This window comes from Brassica napus, chromosome C1 (genome assembly GCF_020379485.1).
Source record: "Brassica napus cultivar Da-Ae chromosome C1, Da-Ae, whole genome shotgun sequence".
Taxonomy (NCBI): Eukaryota; Viridiplantae; Streptophyta; class Magnoliopsida; order Brassicales; family Brassicaceae; genus Brassica; species Brassica napus.
This window is the reverse complement of record NC_063444.1, coordinates 6,110,507-6,131,031: the sequence shown is the minus strand read 5'-3', so window position 1 is coordinate 6,131,031 and position 20,525 is coordinate 6,110,507. Positions and strand designations below refer to the sequence as shown.

General features: G+C 36.8%; 4 protein-coding genes across 7 annotated transcripts; 3 read left to right on the top strand and 1 right to left on the bottom strand.

Moving 5' to 3' along the window:
• Positions 1-134: 134 nt before the first annotated feature.
• LOC106372904 (transcription factor bHLH119-like) lies at positions 135-4,191 on the top strand. Of its 2 annotated transcripts, XR_002655019.2 has the most exons (9): positions 135-456; positions 610-1,372; positions 1,472-1,537; positions 1,662-1,727; positions 1,801-1,866; positions 2,254-2,583; positions 2,678-2,756; positions 2,838-2,918; positions 3,327-4,191. XR_002655019.2 is itself a non-coding variant. In XM_022694564.2 (8 exons), coding segments are annotated over exons 1-8 (1,377 nt in total). In that variant the 5' UTR covers positions 136-454; the 3' UTR covers positions 2,843-3,308. The 2 variants fall into 2 exon arrangements, 1 of the variants encoding a protein (XP_022550285.1); XM_022694564.2 differs by lacking the exon at positions 3,327-4,191 and having other exon boundaries at positions 136-456; positions 2,838-3,308.
• Positions 4,192-8,060: 3,869 nt separating this feature from the next.
• Positions 8,061-11,053, top strand: LOC106372902 (transcription factor bHLH119-like). 2 transcript variants are annotated; one of them, XM_048745420.1, is made up of 8 exons: positions 8,071-8,750; positions 8,823-9,591; positions 9,699-9,776; positions 9,877-9,942; positions 10,019-10,084; positions 10,296-10,598; positions 10,675-10,747; positions 10,835-11,053. In XM_048745420.1, coding segments are annotated over exons 1-8 (1,362 nt in total). In that variant the 5' UTR covers positions 8,071-8,748; the 3' UTR covers positions 10,840-11,053. The 2 variants fall into 2 exon arrangements, with proteins under 2 accessions (XP_048601376.1, XP_048601377.1); XM_048745419.1 differs by lacking the exon at positions 10,835-11,053 and having other exon boundaries at positions 8,061-8,750; positions 10,675-10,791.
• Positions 10,899-12,551, bottom strand: LOC106375563 (zinc finger HIT domain-containing protein 3). Of its 2 annotated transcripts, none has more exons than XM_013815514.3 (8): positions 12,308-12,551; positions 12,183-12,214; positions 11,961-12,002; positions 11,752-11,826; positions 11,537-11,629; positions 11,338-11,426; positions 11,202-11,252; positions 10,899-11,111 (listed from the first exon to the last, which is right to left on the bottom strand). In XM_013815514.3, exons 1-8 carry the CDS (start codon positions 12,388-12,390, stop codon positions 11,067-11,069), a joined length of 510 nt encoding a protein of 169 aa, XP_013670968.1. In that variant the 5' UTR covers positions 12,391-12,551; the 3' UTR covers positions 10,899-11,066. The 2 variants fall into 2 exon arrangements, with proteins under 2 accessions (XP_013670968.1, XP_013670970.1); XM_013815516.3 differs by having other exon boundaries at positions 11,752-11,823; positions 12,308-12,544.
• A 25-nt stretch (positions 12,552-12,576) lies between these two features.
• On the top strand, positions 12,577-14,098 carry LOC106375562 (rRNA N6-adenosine-methyltransferase METTL5). Its single transcript, XM_013815512.3, has 8 exons — positions 12,577-12,698; positions 12,774-12,830; positions 13,016-13,113; positions 13,220-13,289; positions 13,367-13,415; positions 13,504-13,640; positions 13,729-13,788; positions 13,871-14,098. The coding sequence occupies exons 1-8, from the start codon at positions 12,639-12,641 to the stop codon at positions 13,964-13,966; spliced, it is 627 nt and encodes a 208-aa protein (XP_013670966.2). The 5' UTR covers positions 12,577-12,638; the 3' UTR covers positions 13,967-14,098.
• Positions 14,099-20,525: the final 6,427 nt, after the last annotated feature.

Sequence of the window (20,525 nt, the reverse complement as noted above, 5' to 3'; positions counted from 1 at the left end):
AAATATATCCAAAATATAATATATGTTTGAGAAACTCTATGAGATTCATTTTATAAGGATAAAACACACTATCTTCCAAAAAGATAATCAATTTGAAAAAAATATTGGAGGTTTTCCGCAGGGTGTTGTTTTGGGTGCGCTCTGGGTGGTTTCTTGGAGCTTTATGGCTTAAACCAGAAGAGAAACAGCTACAAGAAAAAAGTTTATTTTGTCGAACTCTCTTACTACAATATTTAAAATACTATATATATATGGTGGTACATAGATACAAGTCATATAACTTCACAAAGTTCCAATATGAGTACTCTAAAAGATTTGGTGTCTATATATATCTCAAAGATATGAATCAACTATGTTCCAGACTTGGGATTTGACGATGATTCTTCTTCACATCCTACTACTTCTACTTCTTCTTCCTCCTCCTTGAACCTGTCTACCCCAAGAACAGTTCGTTATGTAAGTTTTTGTTTTTTCTTTGTGGTAAAAAGTAAGTTCTTGTTTTTTTTTGTGGTAAAAGTAAGTTATTGTTTTTATTATCTCTTCTTCTCTATTTTTTCTTTAACCGTATCTCTTCTTACCCCTCTTAATGTAAGTTGTGGTTTTTGTTAGGGGTGAAGATGATATCGTGGAGCTCTTATGGAAGAGCGGTCATCTTGTTCGAAGCAGCCAAGCACAGAGACCCTCTGTTCCTCCTCCTCCTCCTGTTTTACGAGGCAGCGGAAGTGGCGGCGGCAGTGCAGAAGAAAGTGCTCCACTTCATCTTCTGCTTCCGCCACCTCTCCACAGTCAACCGTCTGATCAGAGTCTTTTCATACGCGAAGACGAAATGGCGTCTTGGCTTCACCATCATCCTCTCGGGGAAGAAGATGAGTTCCTCCGCTCCCAACTTTTCTACTCCGGCCTAGTCGCCACCCCATTTACTCAGCCGCAGGGCTCCGTCTCTCTCGCACCACCACCAGCCAGTGCTATTTACACTCCAACGGCGGCGGAGAGACCGATGGGTCAGGTCATCGCCGAGAGAAGGGCTGAGAACTTCTCGAGGCTAAGAGGGAACATACAGACGAGCGGTGGAGTCGAAGTAGCAGCTGCACCGTGGGTTCCGGTGGTAGTTAGAGATTTGACGCAGGTGGGATCAAGCGCGACACCGTCGTCTTCAGCACCGGAGTCCTGTCTGACACCAGCGACGGTCACTAGCGGAGTCGCGCAGACTTTTGCAGTTCCCAGAGCGGTTGAGACGGTTTGCGCCATCGCCGGACCATCTTCGTCAGTGGTCTCATCAAAGACCGAAACAGAGACGTTTCAGATACAACCAGCCACGGAGACGGAAGCTGCCGACGAGAGGAAGAGAAAGGAGAGAGAAGAACCTGCTGAGGTGAGTCAGAGAGCACCGAGTGCGCATGTTAGTCCCTTGGACGGGTGCAGTTTAGCAAGTCTCAAAGGTTTTATTAAGTAAACTGTATTTGGCGTACAGGAAACTGGTGGTTCGACATCTAGGAAGAGGTCACGAGCTGCGGAAACGCATAACATCTCCGAAAGGGTTCTTTCACACTTTTCTTTTCTTAAGTTTCAAGCAACAAGCTCTCCTGTTTTTTTTTTTTTTTTTTGAAACTAACATGCTCTTCTGTTTCATGTAGCATTCTTTTTTTCCTTTTTTGTAACAGAGAAGGAGAGAAAAGATCAACGAGAAGATGAAAGCTCTCCAAGAACTCATTCCTCGCTGCAACAAGGTATATATCTTTCTTACTCAAGGTAAGGTTGATGATTCTGATTGAGATTTTGTTCTGCTTCTACTTTGAACAGACTGATAAAGCTTCAATGCTGGAGGATGCTATTGAGTACGTGAAGTCACTACAGATGCAAATACAGGTATGTCCTAAAAGAACAGAACTATTTTTTATTGGTCATAGATCTCATGCAGAATAGTAAAAGGGTTTAGGGTTTTAGCGTTTTTTTTTTAAATGTTAATCAACTGCGTCGATGGATTTTGGTTCTTAACTGTCTGCAGAAGATTCATCTCCGTGGAAGGGTTATTAAAGTTTCATGGGAAGAGATGTGCAATATCTAATAATGTCTCTACTTGGAAACAATGGTACTTTGTCTAGATGGATGGACTTGAGAACTTGATAGTTGATCGCTTTTTTATTATGTCCTGTTTCTTGCAAGTCATGAATTTGCTCTCACACGTTTACAGCGTTATATATGAAGAAGGATCATGACCAACGATTTCAACTAATCCCATGAATCAAAATGCAGATGATGTCAATGGGAGGCGGCGGTATGATGTATAATCCAAACATGCAACGTTTCATGCCCCCCTCAGCAATGGGCATGAACCGGCCTCCATTTATACCTTTACCTGGCACAGCTTTTCCTACGCCGGCTCATATGCCAGGTCCAGGTCCATTATATCCAGCACCGAGATATCCTTTTCCAAACATTCAAGCATTTGACCCATCCAGAGTCAATTTACCAAGTCAGCAGCCTGACCCAGTGCCAAACCAGTCTCAGTTTCCGGGTTACTTGAATCCTTATAGCCATTTTGTTGGCCTCCAATCAATGCATCAACCTCCTCCTCCATTGCAGGTAATACTTTCCCATTGTTCATTGTGCTTATTCCTCTGTTCCTACAAATGGTTGACGCTCACAAGAAGGTGTTTTTAAAATGTTTTTTATATAGAATCAAACAACATCACAGATGAGTTTCAGCCAGGCTAGTAGTAGCAAGGAACCTGAAGATCAGGACAACAAACCAACAGGTTGGTAGGGAATGGCCAGAGGCCCAGAGGCATTTCTAGCGAGATGAGTTAATGCTCATGATTTCCATCGTGTTGTTGCAGGTTAATAAAGGATCGGTTCTCCAAGCAAATCCACAAAGTTGAAGATATAAACAGAGAGATAGCATGTAAAATTTAGTCAAGGTTAAAGTAGGCCCTCTTTTTCTGTTTCTGTAAATGTCAGTGCATGGAATCTTGAGGGTAATATAGACAGGTAAGGTGACTATGAGAAGATATATATGTGTTCACTAAAATGATCATGTTTTTCTATAAACACAATGAAGATTTCTCTCCTGCAACTAATGATAACCCGTTGTAAGAAAACAATAATCAAGAGTACTTCTGGAACTTATGTTTGGATGCTGCGACTACTATCATTGCTTGTCATTACTCTTGGATATGCTCGATAGGATCTGAAACTCACAAGTTGAATATAAAGCTAAGGTTGTTGTACTGAATGAGCTAAGGATGTGTTATCATCTATGGATATTGCATACTCATGTACCATATATATGTATTGTGATACTAAATATGTTTTTTTCTATATTGCAGGTAATCATGTGCTTCGCACGGCATGCCGGAATTATGCGAATTAATGGAGAGAAGACTTATCAGAGAAGAATCAGACCTGAATCTTCATAAGACATGTAGATTTGTTAAATGTGAAATCATCGGTAATATTTCTCATAGTTTGTAATAGCATTTAAAAAAAATATATCCACAATGGATATATGTCTTTACTAAGATATTTGGATGACGTCTTTTTCAAATGATTTTACCCAAATTAAATACTTGATATCTTTAAAAAGGGAATTTTGAGATTTATATATATTATATAATATTTATGAATTAAAATTTTAAATATTATTTATTAGTTTAGAGTTTTGTATATATAAGCAAAATATTCTGACAGCAACCATTCTAGTTTGTAAGAACAACCTTGTTAAGATAATATTTGAAAATGGGACTTTAGAAAAATATATGATAACATTTTAATATAACTTTACAATATGATTTAATTTTAATGCTGAAAAATAACTGATCAACTAGAAGATGATAAGTGTTTTATGGTATTTCTTGAATATTTTATAAGTTATCTTCTTCTTGTTTATTCTCCTTTGGCACTTTTACATTTTCTTCATTTTTCAATGTTGATATACTTTTTGAGAATATCCCAAAGGAGGTGTCCCGTTGTTACACATAAGGTTTTATGGCTGATTCTTTGGATATTTGGAAAACTAGTTTCTGTAAAATATTTACTACAGTTGATACAAGAAAATCATTTTTTTGGGAGAATATACCGCCAGATTCTCTATCGGTCATCCTCCAGATTCTTCTCTGGGATGTTGTGGTAATCTAAAATAGTTTTAGAAAAATACCACTAGCATGTTGTTCTCATTTGTAAATACTATTATCTAATGTCTCAATGTGGACCCATCAAAAGAGAGAGACAAAAGACGCTACTTGGAAAGTGATGAGGTTATCGATAAGTCGTCTGGTAAGTCTTCTACGTAGACGACTTACCAGTAAGTCGTCTGATATTTTCTGACGACTTACTGGTAAATCGTCTACGTAAGTCGTCTGGTCAGTTTTCTACGTAGACGATTTACCAGACGACTTATTGGTAAGTCGTCTACAAAAAAAACTTATCAGTAAGTCATCTAAATCATAGCAGAAAACTTACACAGTCCTCCAGCCACTCTAAGGAGGTCCGGAGGATTTGATACCACCAAGTTCTACTTGTCCGTGGTTTTTTATCGAGAGGTATTTTATAATGACTGCAAACACAAAATGTTGAAAAGTAATCAGTTTTTGTAGACTAAAGCAAGCTATTATGGGAAAAGCAAACATTTACGGACAAGTTTTCAACCAATCAGCGAGCTCCTTCAATTTCTTCTTGTCAATTGGTGCAAAAGGATTATAGCCTGGATAAAGCTTTTTGTTTGGAATGATCAATTTGGCTGTGTTGTTTGCCGTATAAGGAGATTGCTGTGAGGCAGCAAGTTTCCTTGTTTGATCACTCTTTGCACGGCAAAATGCCAAAGCAGCATCCTTCTTTTCCAGATATCTAGCATCCTCCTTCTGTAAATCTGAAACAGTGGATTGATTTTTGTCCAATAGAACAAGGCTCGGTTCTGGAGCTTTATCTTTCGAGGAACTAGCATCTGCGGGCACATCTGGACCTTTATCCTCCGGCAAGCTCTTCCTTCCCGCGTTCGTCCCATTAACACTTTCACTCTGCAATATATAACTTTTCAGTTCTTATTCTTAAGACTTTGTCTAGTCAATTTCTTGTTGGGAGAGAATTCATTACTAACCCCGGGTTCGAGCGTCGGTTTAGGTGGAGGGGTAGTGTTTTGAGCTGATGTCCCTTTCTGTTTTGTGGTGATATCAACCTTCTTCTCCACAGCTTCCACCCTTTTCGACAGATACTTGATCTCCTTAAGGCTCGTCCCAAACCCTTCCCTCATGGCATCAACTATGTCCTTGAACATGATTTTAATATCCTCTTTGGTCAACCCACCAATAGTCATATGAACCTCTTCACTAGCCTCTGCAGCTGCCTCTTCACTAGCCACTGCAGCTGCCTCTTCACTAGCCTCTTTACGAGCTTTTTTCCGAGGTCTTAGACTGTCTTCCTTCACTGCCTTTTTCTTCGCTGGACTCACAACCGCCGGCTTTGTATTGACCCAAGTACCGGTGACTTCCCAGCAATCCATGGTCCACTTCCACGATTTCTTTACAAACATGAGTTTAATTATGTTCTCCGCGGGCGTGTCCTCAACATCAAACTCCCATTTTGGAAACAATTCACCAATGTCCTTCTGAACAAAGTTGATCACCCTAGTTTGCAGTAAATAGAAGATATGAACTTAGATATTTGACGGATTAAGAAAGATGGAAAGAAAAGACTTCGCAGACGACTTATAATTAAGTCGTCTGGAAAGTCTTCTAGCTGGACGACTTAGTAGACGACTTATAATTAAGTCGTCTGGAAAGTCTTCCAGCTGGAAGACTTAGTAGAAGATTTATAATTAAGTAGTCTGGATAGTCTTCCCAGAAGACTTAATTATAAGTCTTCTACTAAGTCATTCAGCTGGAAAACTTTCCAGAAGACTTAATTATAAGTCTTCTACTAAGTCGTCCAGTTGGAAGACTTATCAGACGACTTAATTATAAGTTTTCTCCGAAGTAGTCCAGATTGCAGTAACTACCTGACTGAGGATAGCCTCTTTAAACTGTATGCGTCCTTTGCGACCCTTATAAGCCAGTATCGGTGGAGACGGATTGTTTGGGAGAGGATTACCATAATTAGCACCCAATTCCGGCAGAGCTGTGTACACACAGACTTGGAGAGCTTGCGCAAACCCATTAATAGTGTAACAACCCGAAATATCTCTGCCCTTCACAGAGTCCATCAGCACCTTAAACGCGACTCTCCCCCATGGATAATTCTCAAACCGTTCTAGCTCTATCACTAGCCTTGCCAGACTAACCCGTGTAATATTTCTCCCTTCAATGTATCCAGTGAAGATGGCAAGGTACGCGAGCTGCTTGCGATCATCCCGAGACCACCCTTCGCATCTCTCAAATGATGATATTATCTCCTGAGTAGATGGCCCAGCTTCGACATGAACTCCCAACATCTCCCAGAAAGAAGTCAACTCCTTTGAAACGACACAGTGAGGTCTCTCAAGGTCCTCGATGTACTCGCATTTTAGACCAGTGAGGTTTTCAAACTCTAACAGTGAAAACCTCACAGGTTCTGGACCAACGAGACTTCATAGCTCATACTTCTTCTTTATGTCCAGCTGGAAACCGAGCATGTAGTGAACCAGCCTTGAAGCCCAATCAAATCTCAGCTCTTGGAACTTGATGAAAACTCCCAACTTCGACTCCTTCAGCTCTTCATATTCGTCATCATAAAGAGCTTTCTTTAAAGCAGTATGTAACGTCCAACAAGTATGATACGAATTGCTATGCACTGCGGGGGGGGCTCTTCCCCTAATGTATGTATCCTACGGGGGAGTTCTGGTATATCCATTTTTTTTCCTGCAAAACAATCAAAGACAACCATCTCAAAACAATCAAAGACTTATAATTAAGTTGTCTGGCAAGTTTTCCAGCTGAAAGACTTCCACCTGGAAGACTTTGCAGACGACTTAATTATAAGTCTTCCAAGACTTCCAGTAGAACATTTTAAAGCAAACCTGAAAATTCGGAGAAGATATAATCGCCTTCGACATAGCGGTTATATATCTGCAAAAATAGACGTGAAAAAAAGAACGAGTGTATAAATTGATAGAGACAACGTTTTATGTTCATCTTTTCCTCAATCAATCACTCGACAGTAAGAGATATAACTTACCGGCGGCGGAGTTCAACGAGACGCCTCTGAGAGAATGCGTGCTAGGGTTTCCTCTCAGATTTTATATAGAGGAAGCGGCTGTGAGAACGGTGGTGAGAACGATGGTGATAACGGCGGAGAGATAACCGGTGGTGAGAACGATGGATTAGAGAGAATCGACGGAAATCGCCTTCGAAATCGCCTTTGAGAGAAACGGCGTTAGGGTTTTCTGAATTTCGCGAAACAGTGAATAAAAAAAACACCTTATATATGTCCGGTAAATAATCCGGTTAGGTTTAAAAGTACATTGAAAAATTAAAGGTTTGGTCCAGTTTTGACGACTTACTAGTAAGTCGTCTGTTGAATATTGTACATCAGACGACTTACTAGTAAGTCGTCCCAGACCCTAAATTTAACCCCTAAATTAAATTGACTAAATTAACTAACTAACCACGTTATAAAGTCGTAGTTATACTTAAATAGTGTTTACTATACACAAAAATAAACACACTTAGGTAAATTTTAAAGTTTTCAAAAAAACATTTATGCATTCCAAAATCTAACCCTAAGAACACATACAATACTACAACATATGTTGGCAAAACCTAAACCAAAGAATATCATGACTCACTACTAGTTTTCGTAAGATATTTACTACAGTTGATACAAGAAACTCATTTTTGAGAGAATATACAGCCAGACTTCTCAGGGATGTTGTGGTAATCTAAAATGGTTTTAGAAAAATACCACTAGCATGTTGTTTTCATATGTAAAAACTACTCCATCTGTTTTCGAAAGTAAGATTTTTTAGAGTTTTCACGTTTATTAAAAATATAATAAATATTTACAATTTAATCTACAATTTACTTTTTAATACAATTTCCAATAACTATCCACCAATAAAATTTAATCAATTCAAATATTCATAATTAATGTTTTTTAAAAGTATACAAAAGTACCTTAAAAATATAAAAAAATCTCAGTTTGTGGAACAAAAATAAATTTTATAAAATTTTATTTTCGGAAACGAAGGGAGTATTATTTTATGCCTCAGTGAGAGAGAAAAAAACCCACTTGGAAAGTGATGAGGTCATGTAAATATCGCAAACTTTGTTGCACAGAGACGCTCACTTTTGGGGGGCAGAGAAGATAGGGAGCTTATTATTTATGTAAAGCACAAAATTCGGAGCGAACATTCAGACAAAATAAGAGAAAGAAGCGAAAGAAAAGAGTAGAGGCAAAAATGAAATTCAAAGGGTCATTACCCAAACACACACAATGTTCCAAAATATATAAACAAAAATATCCTTCTTTCAACAGGTGATTTTTTTCGTTTTCTGAGTAGTTTCTTGGAGCTTTATGGCTAAACCAGAAGAGAAACAGCTACTACAAAAATGTTTTTCATGTCAAACTCTTTTAACAATATATATATATATATATATATATATGGTGTGATTCAACTTCACAAAGTTCCAATATGATATATTGATATTTGGTGTCGAAAGATATGAATCAACTCTGTTACCGACTTAGGATTTGACGATGATTCGTCATCTCTTACTTCTACTTCTACTTCTTCTTCCTCCTCCTTGAATCTCAATACCCTAAACCCTAGACCAATCCATCATGTAAGTTCTTGTTTTTGTTGTCTCTTCTTTTCTTGGTTTTTCCTTTTAATGTAAGTTGTCGTTTATTGTTAGGGGTGAAGATGATATCGTGGAGCTCTTATGGAAGAGCGGCCATGTTGTTGAAAGCAGCCACACACAGAGACGTTCCGTTCCTCCTCCCATTCTCCGAGGCAGCGGAAGTGGCGGAGGTGGAGAAGAAAGTGCTCCCCTTCCGCTTCCTCCGCCTCTCCACAGTCAACCGTCTGATCAGAATATTTTCATCCGCGGAGAAGAAATGGCGTCTTGGCTTAACCATCATCCTCGTCCAGGCGAAGATGAGTTAAACTATCATCTTTTCTACTCCGGCCTCGTCTCAACCCCATTTACTCACCCCCAGGGCTCCGTCTCTCTCACACCTCAACCACTACCACCGCCACCGCCAGCTAGTGTTATTATGTTCACTCCGACGGCAGCGGAGAGACCGATGGGTCAGGTCATCGCCGGGAGAAGGGCGGAGAGCTTCTTCAACTTGTCGAGGGTAAGAGGGAACGTACATACAGGCGGTCGAGTCGAAGCAGCCGCTGCACAGTGGGTTAAAGATTCAACGCAGGTGGGATCAAGCGCGACTCCGACTTATTCTGCACCCGAGTCCTGTCTGACACCAGCGACGTTCACTGGCGGAGTGGCGCAGACTTTTGCAGTCCCCAGTCTTAGTCGGAAGGTGGTTGAGACGGTTTGCGAGATCGCCGGACCGTCTTCTTCGAGGGTCTCAAAGACGGAAACAGAGCCGTTTCAGATGCAACCAGCGACTGCGGATGAGAGGAAGCGAAAAGAGAGAGAAGAAGCCGTTGACGATACCGAGGTAAAGTCAAAGCTTGGAAGCGCATGTTAGTCACTTGGACGGGCGCAGTTTAGCAAGTCTCATGGTTTTGATAAGTCAACTGTGTTTGTGGTTTGGTGGCGTTACAGGAAACTGGCGAAGAAGCTCGTGGTTCAACTTCTAGGAAGAGGTCACGCGCTGCGGAAATGCATAACATCTCCGAAAGGGTTCTTCCACGTTATCCTTTCTTGAGTTTCAAGCAACAGTGTCATGGCTCTTATGTTTCATCTCACATATATATATATATATATATTTTTAATGTAACAGAGACGGAGAGAAAAGATCAACGAGAAGATGAAAGCTCTCCAAGAACTCATTCCTCGCTGCAACAAGGTTAGTTTTATACTTACTCAAGGTAAGGTTGATGATTCTGATTGAGATCTCGTGTTCTGCTTCTACTTTTGAACAGACTGATAAAGCTTCAACGCTGGAAGATGCTATCGAGTACGTCAAGTCGCTACAGCTGCAAATACAGGCATGTCCTCGAAAAAAAAAAAACAGACTCGTGTTTCTTTTTCTTGGTAATGGAACTCATGCAGAAAAATAAAAGGTTTAGGGTTTTATAGTTTCTTTTTTTGTTAATCAACAAGCGTTTCCAGCCACCATGGATTTTGGTTCCCTATACGTGGAAGGGTTATAAAAAGTTTCATTTTGATTTCAACTAATCCCTGAATACCGAAATGCAGATGATGTCTACAGGAGGCGGCTGTATGATGACTATGATGTATGCTCCAAATATGCAACGTTTCATTGCCCCCTCGGCAATGGGCATGGACCGGCCTCCATTTATACCTTTCCCTGGCATGGCTTTACCTAGGCAGGCTCATATGGAAGGTCTAGGTCCACCGTATCCACCACCAAGATATCCTTTTCCAAACGTTCAAGCCTTTGACCCGAACCAGTCTCAGTTTCCGGGTTACATGAATCCTTATAGCCAGTTTGTAGGTCTCCAACAAATGCAACAACCTCCTCCTCCTACTCAGTTGCAGGTAACTTTTTACCATTATCCATTGTCACAATTTGATACTCACAGGATCCTGTCTTCAAATGTTCTTTTTTTTATAGAATCAATCACTGGTGAGTTTCAGCCAGGCGAGTAGTAGCAAGGAACCTGAAGATCAGGATAACAAACCAATAGGTAAGCGGGGAAGGGCCAGAGGCGTTTCTTGCGAGATGAGTTAATGTTCACTATTTTGACAGATACATCTCAATCGCTTTGTTGCAGGTTAAAAGAAAAAGGAATCAGCTCTCCAAGCAAATGCACAAAGTTGAAGATGCAACCAGAGGGATAATACGTAAAATAATATAGTCGGTTAGATAAGTCGGCGAAGAGATGTCTGCGTTTGCGTTGTTTTTTTTTTCTTTAGGCCAATGAATATTTCTCTCCTGCAACTACAACTTTTGTAACGAAAACAATAATCTAGAGTGCTACTAGAACTTTTGTTTGGATGCTGCGACTAGGATCGTTGCTTGTCACTACTCTTGGAAATGTTTGATAGAATCTGAAATTAACAAGGTGAGAAACTTAGCAGATGCTCTTTTGCCAGGTCATTTACTCTTTGCAAGTTCTTGAAATCAAGATAAGAGTGTACCTTTTCTGTGAGCACGCGGAAAGCTTCTACTCCCATTGCTTCATCCAGTTCCTGATACATCCATAAAACAGTTTCGTCAATACCAGTAAACAAAGATTTAATCTCCAATGAAACATGACGGTGTAGATGAGCTTACCTGCAGAGGGTTGGAGGAACTATCGATAGTGGAGATGAGTTTCTGAAGGGCTTCATCCTTTAGAGCTTCTCTGATTTCACTAGAAGAAGCTGCAAAAAAGTTTCTAAATTAAGCAATGGATGAAGACACAGATTCATTCATTCATTTAAAATTCGTTAAATTATTCTATACTACTTAGACTGAGTTGGGAGAACATTACCGATAGCCTCGAGCTGTGTCTTCTCTACAACATACTTTTCTTCCTCCACAGTTATTGGTCTCGCCACCGGAACTTCCTTTGCTGCAGATGAAGCTACAAAACACACAGGTAATGTGACTCAACCCAAAGTTCAAATGTTTATTATCTGACGCTAGCTAGCATCTCTGGCTAATTTAGAGGTTTCGAAACGCAGACTTAAGTTGGAAGAGGCATACCACTAGCCTTGTGCTCTGTCTTTACTACGACATGTTTTGTTTCCACTACCGAGACTTCCTTTGCTGGAGAAGCTGCTACAAAACAAGTTCATGAATCAAACCACGAAACAACTGACAAAAGCAATGAAAATTAAAAGAAATATACTATGCTACTAATCGAATGGACCAATCATAGATATGCAAACCAAGAGACAAACACAATGACTAACCTGGCTTCTCCTCGGCAGCAGAAGGTTTAGCACATGGAGTCTCTGCATCATAAGTCAGACTACATAGTCAGTAACCCCTGAAGTAACTCAAGCTACAACGTCAATGAGACAAAAAAGATTCTTTCTCTTTGGGGGTACAATAGACAAGCTAAGAGACACTAATCCAATTCACAATTACAAAAGACAAAACACTTTTTAGGTGAGAGTTAAAAAATAACTTGCCTTTGTGCTTCTTGAAACAAACCAAGGAACAGCTGCAGGACACACAAGGAAGTAATATCAATGACAATGCAAAAAGAATGAGGACAGCTAGATGAAAGAGAAGAAGAAGAAGAAAGACTTCTTACTAAGGAACAAGACAAGAGGGACACTTGTACTTGGATACAACTTTCTCGCATATTTCGCATGTCGGAGCAGCTCGAGGACACATCTCTCTGTCTGTCTGTTATCTCAGCAAGCGACGCGATTCAGGGTATAGAGAAAACCTTTCAAAATTCAAAGAGGCGTCCCAATGTGTAACCTTGAAAGAGAGAGAGAGAGAGAGAGAGAGAGAGAGAGAGAGCCTAATGGGCCTAAAGTTTATTTATTGGCCCATATTATGTTTTTTTTTTTTTTTTTGCCTTTTCTTATTTATTTTTATTTCTCCGAGTCATTGGTAGCTGAGAAGCGCCGGAGAAGATGAAGCTGAAGCAATTAGAAGGCTTATTGGGTGATCTTCAACAGTTCTCTAATCCTAAAGTATGCATAAAGTTTATGTCTTTTATTACCTTTGATTGAAAGTTGAGTTTTTTTTTTTTTTCTTTTGTCTTGCAGGTGGAATTGGAGCAGTACCCAACTGGTCCTCACATTGCCTCTCGCATGCTTTTCACTGTAAAGTCTCTTTCTTTTGTTATTATGCGATTACTTTCATGCTTTCTGTGGATTTGGTGCTTCATAACTGGCTAGTAATGATTTCAATGAGTGGATGTGTGTCTTAAGCTGCTGTTTGGCTTGGCTTTGTTTCTTTATTTTTTTAGGAAGTGTGTGTTGGTTGAATCAATGTGTGTCTTGTTTAGGCAGAGAATTCATATGGAGACATAACTGGTAAAGTTGTTGCGGATTTTGGCTGTGGATGTGGTACTTTAAGTGCTGCTGCTTCTCTTCTAGATGCAGCGTGAGTTTAAAAAAAAAAAAATCTTCATCTTTGCTCCAATCTTTATCTCATCACTACTTTAAGTTATATTCATTCTGTGTATTGTTCTATGTATTGCTTCAAACAGCTGTGTGATTGGATTCGATATAGATCCTCAATCTCTTGAAACAGCATCACTAAATGCAGATGAACTTGAGGTATACTCTTCTTCATGTGAATAAGCCTTCTTTTTGGTTGTAGCAATATTGTTTGCTGTAGTCTGTTAGTGTGGCAGGTGGAGATAGATTTCGTTCAGTGTGACATTACAAAGTTAGAGTTAAAAGGTGAAACCTCCTTTTTCAATTTTACTTTCTTTAGACAAATAAAAGAAAGATATCTGGTGGAAATGAATCCATATTTGCTTATTGATAGGCCAGATTGTGGATACTGTCGTGATGAATCCTCCCTTTGGGACACGAAAGAAAGGAGCTGACATGGAGTTTCTCTCCGCGGCAATGAAGGTCGCCTCTCAAGCTGTTTACTCTCTGCATAAGACATCTACCAGAGAAGTAAGCTGGATGAAGCCTTTCTTCTTCTTCCTTAACTATCTAGTTTGCGTAGATATTATAGTTTGTGACAACATTTTGATTATTGCAGCACATTAAAAGGGCAGCGTTGCGTGATTTTAATGCCAAGAGTGCTGAAGTTATATGTGAGGTTGGGGGCCATAAAGATTTTGAAAACATCATATGAAACTCTGATGAACATTCTAACTTACTCATGTTGTTTCCCTTTGCAGCTCCGGTATGACTTGCCGAAACTCTACAAGTTCCACAAGCGAAAAGAAGTCGATATCGCGGTTGATCTCTGGCGTTTTGAGCCTAGACAGAACTAGACCGCTACGATCTTGCAATCTTTAGCTTTGAGTTAAGAGTGTGACAATATGTGGAATGATTCATGATATGAACTCAAGTTTTATAAATGTTTGCTGAGATACTCTGTTTGCTGATAAGACTTTATTAGGTAACCTCACATTTACAACTTACAAGAATGTTCCCTGACATAAACAAGTGTGTTTGTCTAAAGAAACGCTGCACCAACATACATAAAATTGATCCATCAACCTCTATGACTAAGATGACAATCATCAACAACTTTAATAACATTGTTTAACTGGTTGCTTCTGAAAATGTTATGCCTGGTGGCTCGACCACTATAGTCTCCGCAACTTATGGGTTGTAATATCCCGAATTGTGATATATGGAAAGGCTTAACATAATTGATTTGGCTATTTATGTCATCAAAGTTGACTTACTTTTTCCGTTACACATCCGTTTAGAACTCCAAAGTTAAACGTGTTTGGATTGGAGTAGTGAAAAGATGAGTGACCTATCAGAAGTGATTCGCGATACCGTGCGAGTGAGACCAAAGCACGGAAAAAAGTCATGTGGTGATTGGAAGGTCAGTAAACAATGATTTCGAGTCTTGGAAAATTTACACACCGGCCATTAGAACGGAATGGACCCACAGGCCGAAAAAACGGACGTGGATGGTCCATATTAGTCGTGACGGTCGGACAATTACATTTACATTCAACAAGCTAACTCAAGAAAAGTGGAGGCACTCATCGAATTCTCAATTACAAAGTCCAATACTTTGTAATTAAAAACAAAAAAAAAAAAACTAGTAAGATATTGATGTAATGGCAGGAACAACATGGATGCCAACTTAATTGTTTAATACATAATCAACCAACGGATCAAATCTGTACTATCTAACACATAGTTAAAGCTTAAAAGTAATCAATCATTCAGAAAAAGCTGGAAAGCTATTAAAGATCCAATGGTGGAGGAAGCTTCATAGAACCTTAATTTACTCGCTCAGAGCTAATAAAGATCCAGACATCAACGATTCTCATGATTGAATCATATCTTCTCCCACGTGGGACGAACAAAATAACTCTAGATGGATGTCGCATTAGTCAAAATGTACATTTTGTTTGAAACAATCAACAACATCGACCTATATATATGATGAATATTTTCTTGAAGTGGTTTAATAAGTGTATGCATTACACACACATACACGAACATGTACATAACCTAACAACAGCTGCTGCGTAAAACGAAGCTCCAACATGTACTGAATGTATATCTAGTTGAGTTATCGGACGGAAGAAACCTTTTCAGTTCGACTGCTCAATAAAAACCATCAAGACATCAACAGTTATACTTATACGCGAATGAATCATTCCATAAATGAGATATTAAAATTCGTAGACGGATATTCCTCTAATAATCTAGGCATAATATTAACAAAAAATAGTTTGGAATAACCTTTAAAAAAATCATCGTATGCATATAAGCCTATATCCAAGGATAAATCACACAGGGAAACTATATAGGGATGTCGTTTTAGCTACAAAACCAACATATCCATACTTAGCTATATGACGACTTAACGAATACTTGTAAGGATACTGTATAACATTGGGATCTATAGGAAAGATAAATGATTTATTCTTATTAAAAACATGATTTATTTATTGGGGTGTCACCAGTTATCAATCTTGACATAGATATAGAGCTTTCTCACAAGTGTATGGTCGACTTGTGATCATTTAAATGCATGGTTTGGATTTAAACGAATCAACGTAATTGTTAAACTATCGTGTATCTACTTCTATATAAGTATATGTACAGTACAAGCATAGTATACTCCCTCTATTTAAAAAAAAACATTATTCTAACTTTTTTTCTTGTTTTAAAAAGTATCGTCCTACATTTTCAATACAATTTTAATACACAGTTTTTTTTATCATTTTAACTAACCAATATATATTTATTTAAATTAATTTTATTTAAATAATTACATATTAAATAATAATATATTAATATATTTTATCACTTTCTTAATCTCCGCAAAATATTTTTAAATGACATTTTTATTATGAAACGGAAAGAATATAGGGGAATTGCCACTAATACCACTTTCTTAATACCACTTTTCAACTTTACACTTTTCAATTTTACCATTAAAATTTTAATAGGTAAAAAACTATTGTACCCTAACTAATCAAAAGAAATGGAAAACCCATCATCGTATCCAACCTGGCCAACGCCTCCGCTTATGAGTCCGTCACCGCCGAATTGAGCTCGATGCTCATCGAGAATCGTCAATCCGCCATTGTTATATCCACCTCCATAGCTGTTCCCATCGGCTGCATCGTCATGCTCGTCTGGTGAAGATCTGATGGTTCCGACAGCTCGTAACGTGTCGAGCAGCTTAAGCCTTTGGTGATCAAACGCCTCTTCTTACGAGTCCGCCGCCGTATATTGACATCTTCGATTCGCCTCAGCTCATGTCTTCGCCTGCTCAGGTGAACTCATCCTTTCCAATTCCAATCCCTAGATGATGGATCTCACGCCAATGACGAGTTCTCCACGAAGCTAACATAATTTACAAGCTCAAACGAACAAGACGATTTCTCTCCCAACACCTAAGAAACGCTAACAAAGGTAAGAGGATAATATATGGTGATTTTCGTCTCTTTCTGTAATTGTAGGTTGGTATATCAAATTCGATCAATTTCTAGGAAAGAAGACGAAGTTTTGAAGTTTTTCTCATGAAGTTTTCAAATCTCAAATTTATAAGACCTTATAAATTGGGTCCTTTGGAATCTTACTGTTGATCTGTTAGCAATCAAAATACATAGAACTTAACATATATTTAAATCATGAGAAATTAATAATTTAAGATTAAGATTATTCCATGATTTCTTCTTCTCTTGGTTGATATGTTAATGTTGTAGGAAATTACAAAGGTGTGGTATGAGCTTTTGGATTTAAAGGATGCTGTAGAGAATATGTGTGATGATATACATATCAAGTACCTCACTTTCTTGAGGTAATACAATGATACCATTTGTAGTTTGACTAGCAAGGTTTAGTATGTGCAGTATATGAGGTGGAAGGTTGGTGTTTTGGTAGTGTAATGTTATGTTTGGTACTATATGAGATTCATTTTTTATGTGTTGTTTGTGTATAATATCTATAGAAGCAGTGGAGATGGAGCATGAGTTTGTTGAGTTACCAAAGCATATTATTTTTGAATCTTGTTTTTGGAAGTGAGTGATGATGCGTATGAATAACATGTGATTGGCTTGCGCTCAGATTTTAAAGATCGACGAGGTTGGTGAGCTGTTTGAAGAAGCAAGAGGAACTCTGAACAAGAATGTGGTTTGTATGATCAAAGAATTAAATATTTATAACTCTTTATAAAAATTGCAGAGTTGGCTTCTTTATACATCCTTCTCTCTCATTTTCTTCAGATATCTCTTATACTAAACCAATTGTATATTCTCTTACGAGTTGCATAGTTGAAGAGATTAGTTCGACATGTAAATGAGTGTGGTTCCAATCGTTTCTTTTATAGAAGAATGAAATATGGAGAAGCCTTGATATTCTCAGATCATGTTAGTAACAACTAACAAAAACTGAGTTTTGCAAGTACAAACTCTATTGGAACTAGATTCAAATGATTTACAAAGCTTTATAAATTAGTTTATAAATATTTATAATTAACTTATAGACTGCAGTAGATATTTTATAAAGTATTACAAATCTATTTATAAACCTATATGAATCAATTTATACATTCTTGTAAAACAAAATAAAATATCTCAAGTCTGCTGATTGCTTGAAGAGCTCATCAACTTGGTGCTCCCCAATCCGCCATGGCTCTGTGATGATGATGCCTTCTACTCCTCTTGCTCGGCGGTTTGATTCAGCTGAATTCACACTCAAAGAAGACTATAACGACTTCTTTCTGAATGTATGTTTCTTAATGTCTCAAGAAACATTCATCCTTCAGATTAAGTACTAGTAACAAGCAACTATCTTTTAACAATGCTTCATTTCTTAATATACTTACAACGCTTTGTCATAAACTCTACACCTGATTTCATGAAATAAAAAGTTGTAACACTTCAAAATACCACTAACCTGATTCTTCTGATATGTTTTTTGGCTGAATAGATATTTCTCTAACAGCTTAAAAAGACTCTCTAAACTATTTATAAATCTTTTGATAAAGTCTTATAAAACCTTTATATTTTTTTGTAAACCCTATACAAACTCTTCAAAACCCATTAAAATCTTTTATAAACCCTTACAAATCTTTTTTTTGTCAACATTCTTTTCATTTAAGCCTCATGGGCTGAAATTATGGGCACATGTCTTTCGTCTTAAAGCCCAACACTTTGATACACAAGATTAAATTCATAAAAATAAAGAACACGTGCATGTTTTATAAAGAGATGATGATACGTGGCAGATTCTGAGGCACATGCGGACAACGAACAATGCTCCACCGCTTCAGACCCCACCGCTTCAGCTCCACGAACGAAGAAACCTCCTTTGTCGAACTTACAAATCTTATATGTCTTAATAAATGGTTTATAGACTCCTACAAATAATTTTACATATCCTTATAAATTATTTTATAATGGTGTATCAATTTTATAAATTATTTTTATAAACTCTTATAAATTATCTATATACCTTTATAAACCCTTATAAACTATTATACAAACCATTATAAGTTATTTTATAAAGCTTTCTAAATGGTTATAGACTCTTTTAATTGATTTATAAACCTATACAACTCTTATAACACCCCTTATAAATTGAATATATGCTTTCATAACATTTTTATAAGCTTTTATAAATAGTTAATAAATTGCTTTTATAAATAGTTTATAAATTTATAAATTATTTACATTCATCAATAATCATAGATCTACCCCCATTGGTTGATCTGAGAAAGTGAACCATAGATCTTAGAGACATTTATAAATCGCTTATAAACTTACAAAAATGTTTTATAAACTTTTGTAAATGATTTATAAACTCTTATTTGCCCTTTAAATTTCTTTTTTCTTCATTTTTATCTTCTTTCATGTGTTATTGCTCTATATCATATACTGCAAAAAGTAAATCCACAAATTTTGTTCCCATTAACTTTTCTTCTTTTTATATCCTTGTTGAACTAATTCTACAACACTGTCAAAATCTATGTCATTAAGATCTGAATGCGTTGGGGTCACCAAATGTTTGTATTCCTTAGAGAATCCAGACATTGTATTAACCAAAAGATGTAACAAAAAATAAACAAGTTTTATAAGTTTCCCAAATCTCTAATTTACAAATTTATAAACCCATATAAAACTACATTTATAATCTTTTATAAAATGCTTCACATTATTGACCAAGACACCGATTGGATAATCACTTTTGGATTGTCTAGTGGATCTGTTCCAGCTTCATAAATCCTCAGATGAATCACGAAGATGTGCAAAATTCATTGCTATCTAACTGCCTAACGAAATAAAAAGATAATGTTAACTTTTAATCGTGTAAAGATACCTTATCCAAGCATAATATTCATGTATTTTGGTAACAGTCTTACAAAGAATATAGGATAACACAACACAAGACTTCTCATGTTCACACGTTTATATGTTGTTCTATAGATATATACGATGAACTCTTGTTTAATAACTTCTTTTATAACACCTTGTTTAATAAAACTCTCTAAATGATTATAGACTCTTATAATTGATTTAAAGACCTCCGGTTGATTTCTTAACATGTATATACCTATATAAACCTTGAAAATAATTTACATACCTTTATAAACCCTTTAAAATTATTTTATTAACTCTTATAGATTGTTTAATAAGCCTTTCTAAATGGTTATAGACTCTTATAATTGATTTAAAGACTTCCAATTGATTTCTAAACATGTATATACATATATAAACCTTATAATTATATACATACCCCTTATAAATTATTTATAAACATTTATAATTTTTGTAATAAACATTTATATATAGTTTATATACTTTATAAATTGTTTTATAAGCCTTTCTAAATGGTTATAGACTCTTATAATTGATTTAAAGACCTCCAATTGATTTATAAACATGTATATACCTATATAAACCTTATAAATTATATACATTCCCCTTATGAATTATTTATAAACTTTTATAATTTTTGTAATAAACATTTATAAATAGTTTATATACTTTATAAACTGTTTTATCAGCCTTTATAATAGGTTTATAAAATTCATAAAAATAAAAAATAAATTTTTATAAATGATCTATAAACTCTTATTAATTATTTATATATCCTTATAAACCCTTATAAATTATTTTACAAACTCTTATAAATGATTTTTATAAGTCTTCATTAATTATTAGAGACTCTTATAAATTATTTAAGAGACTTTCTAATTGATTCCTAAACCTATAAACCATATAAATTGTATACATACCCCTTATAAATTGTTTATAAAATTTCATTATGTTTTTATAAACAGTTATAAATGGTTTATAGACATTATTAATTGTTCTATAAACCTTTATAAATGGTTTAGATACTCTT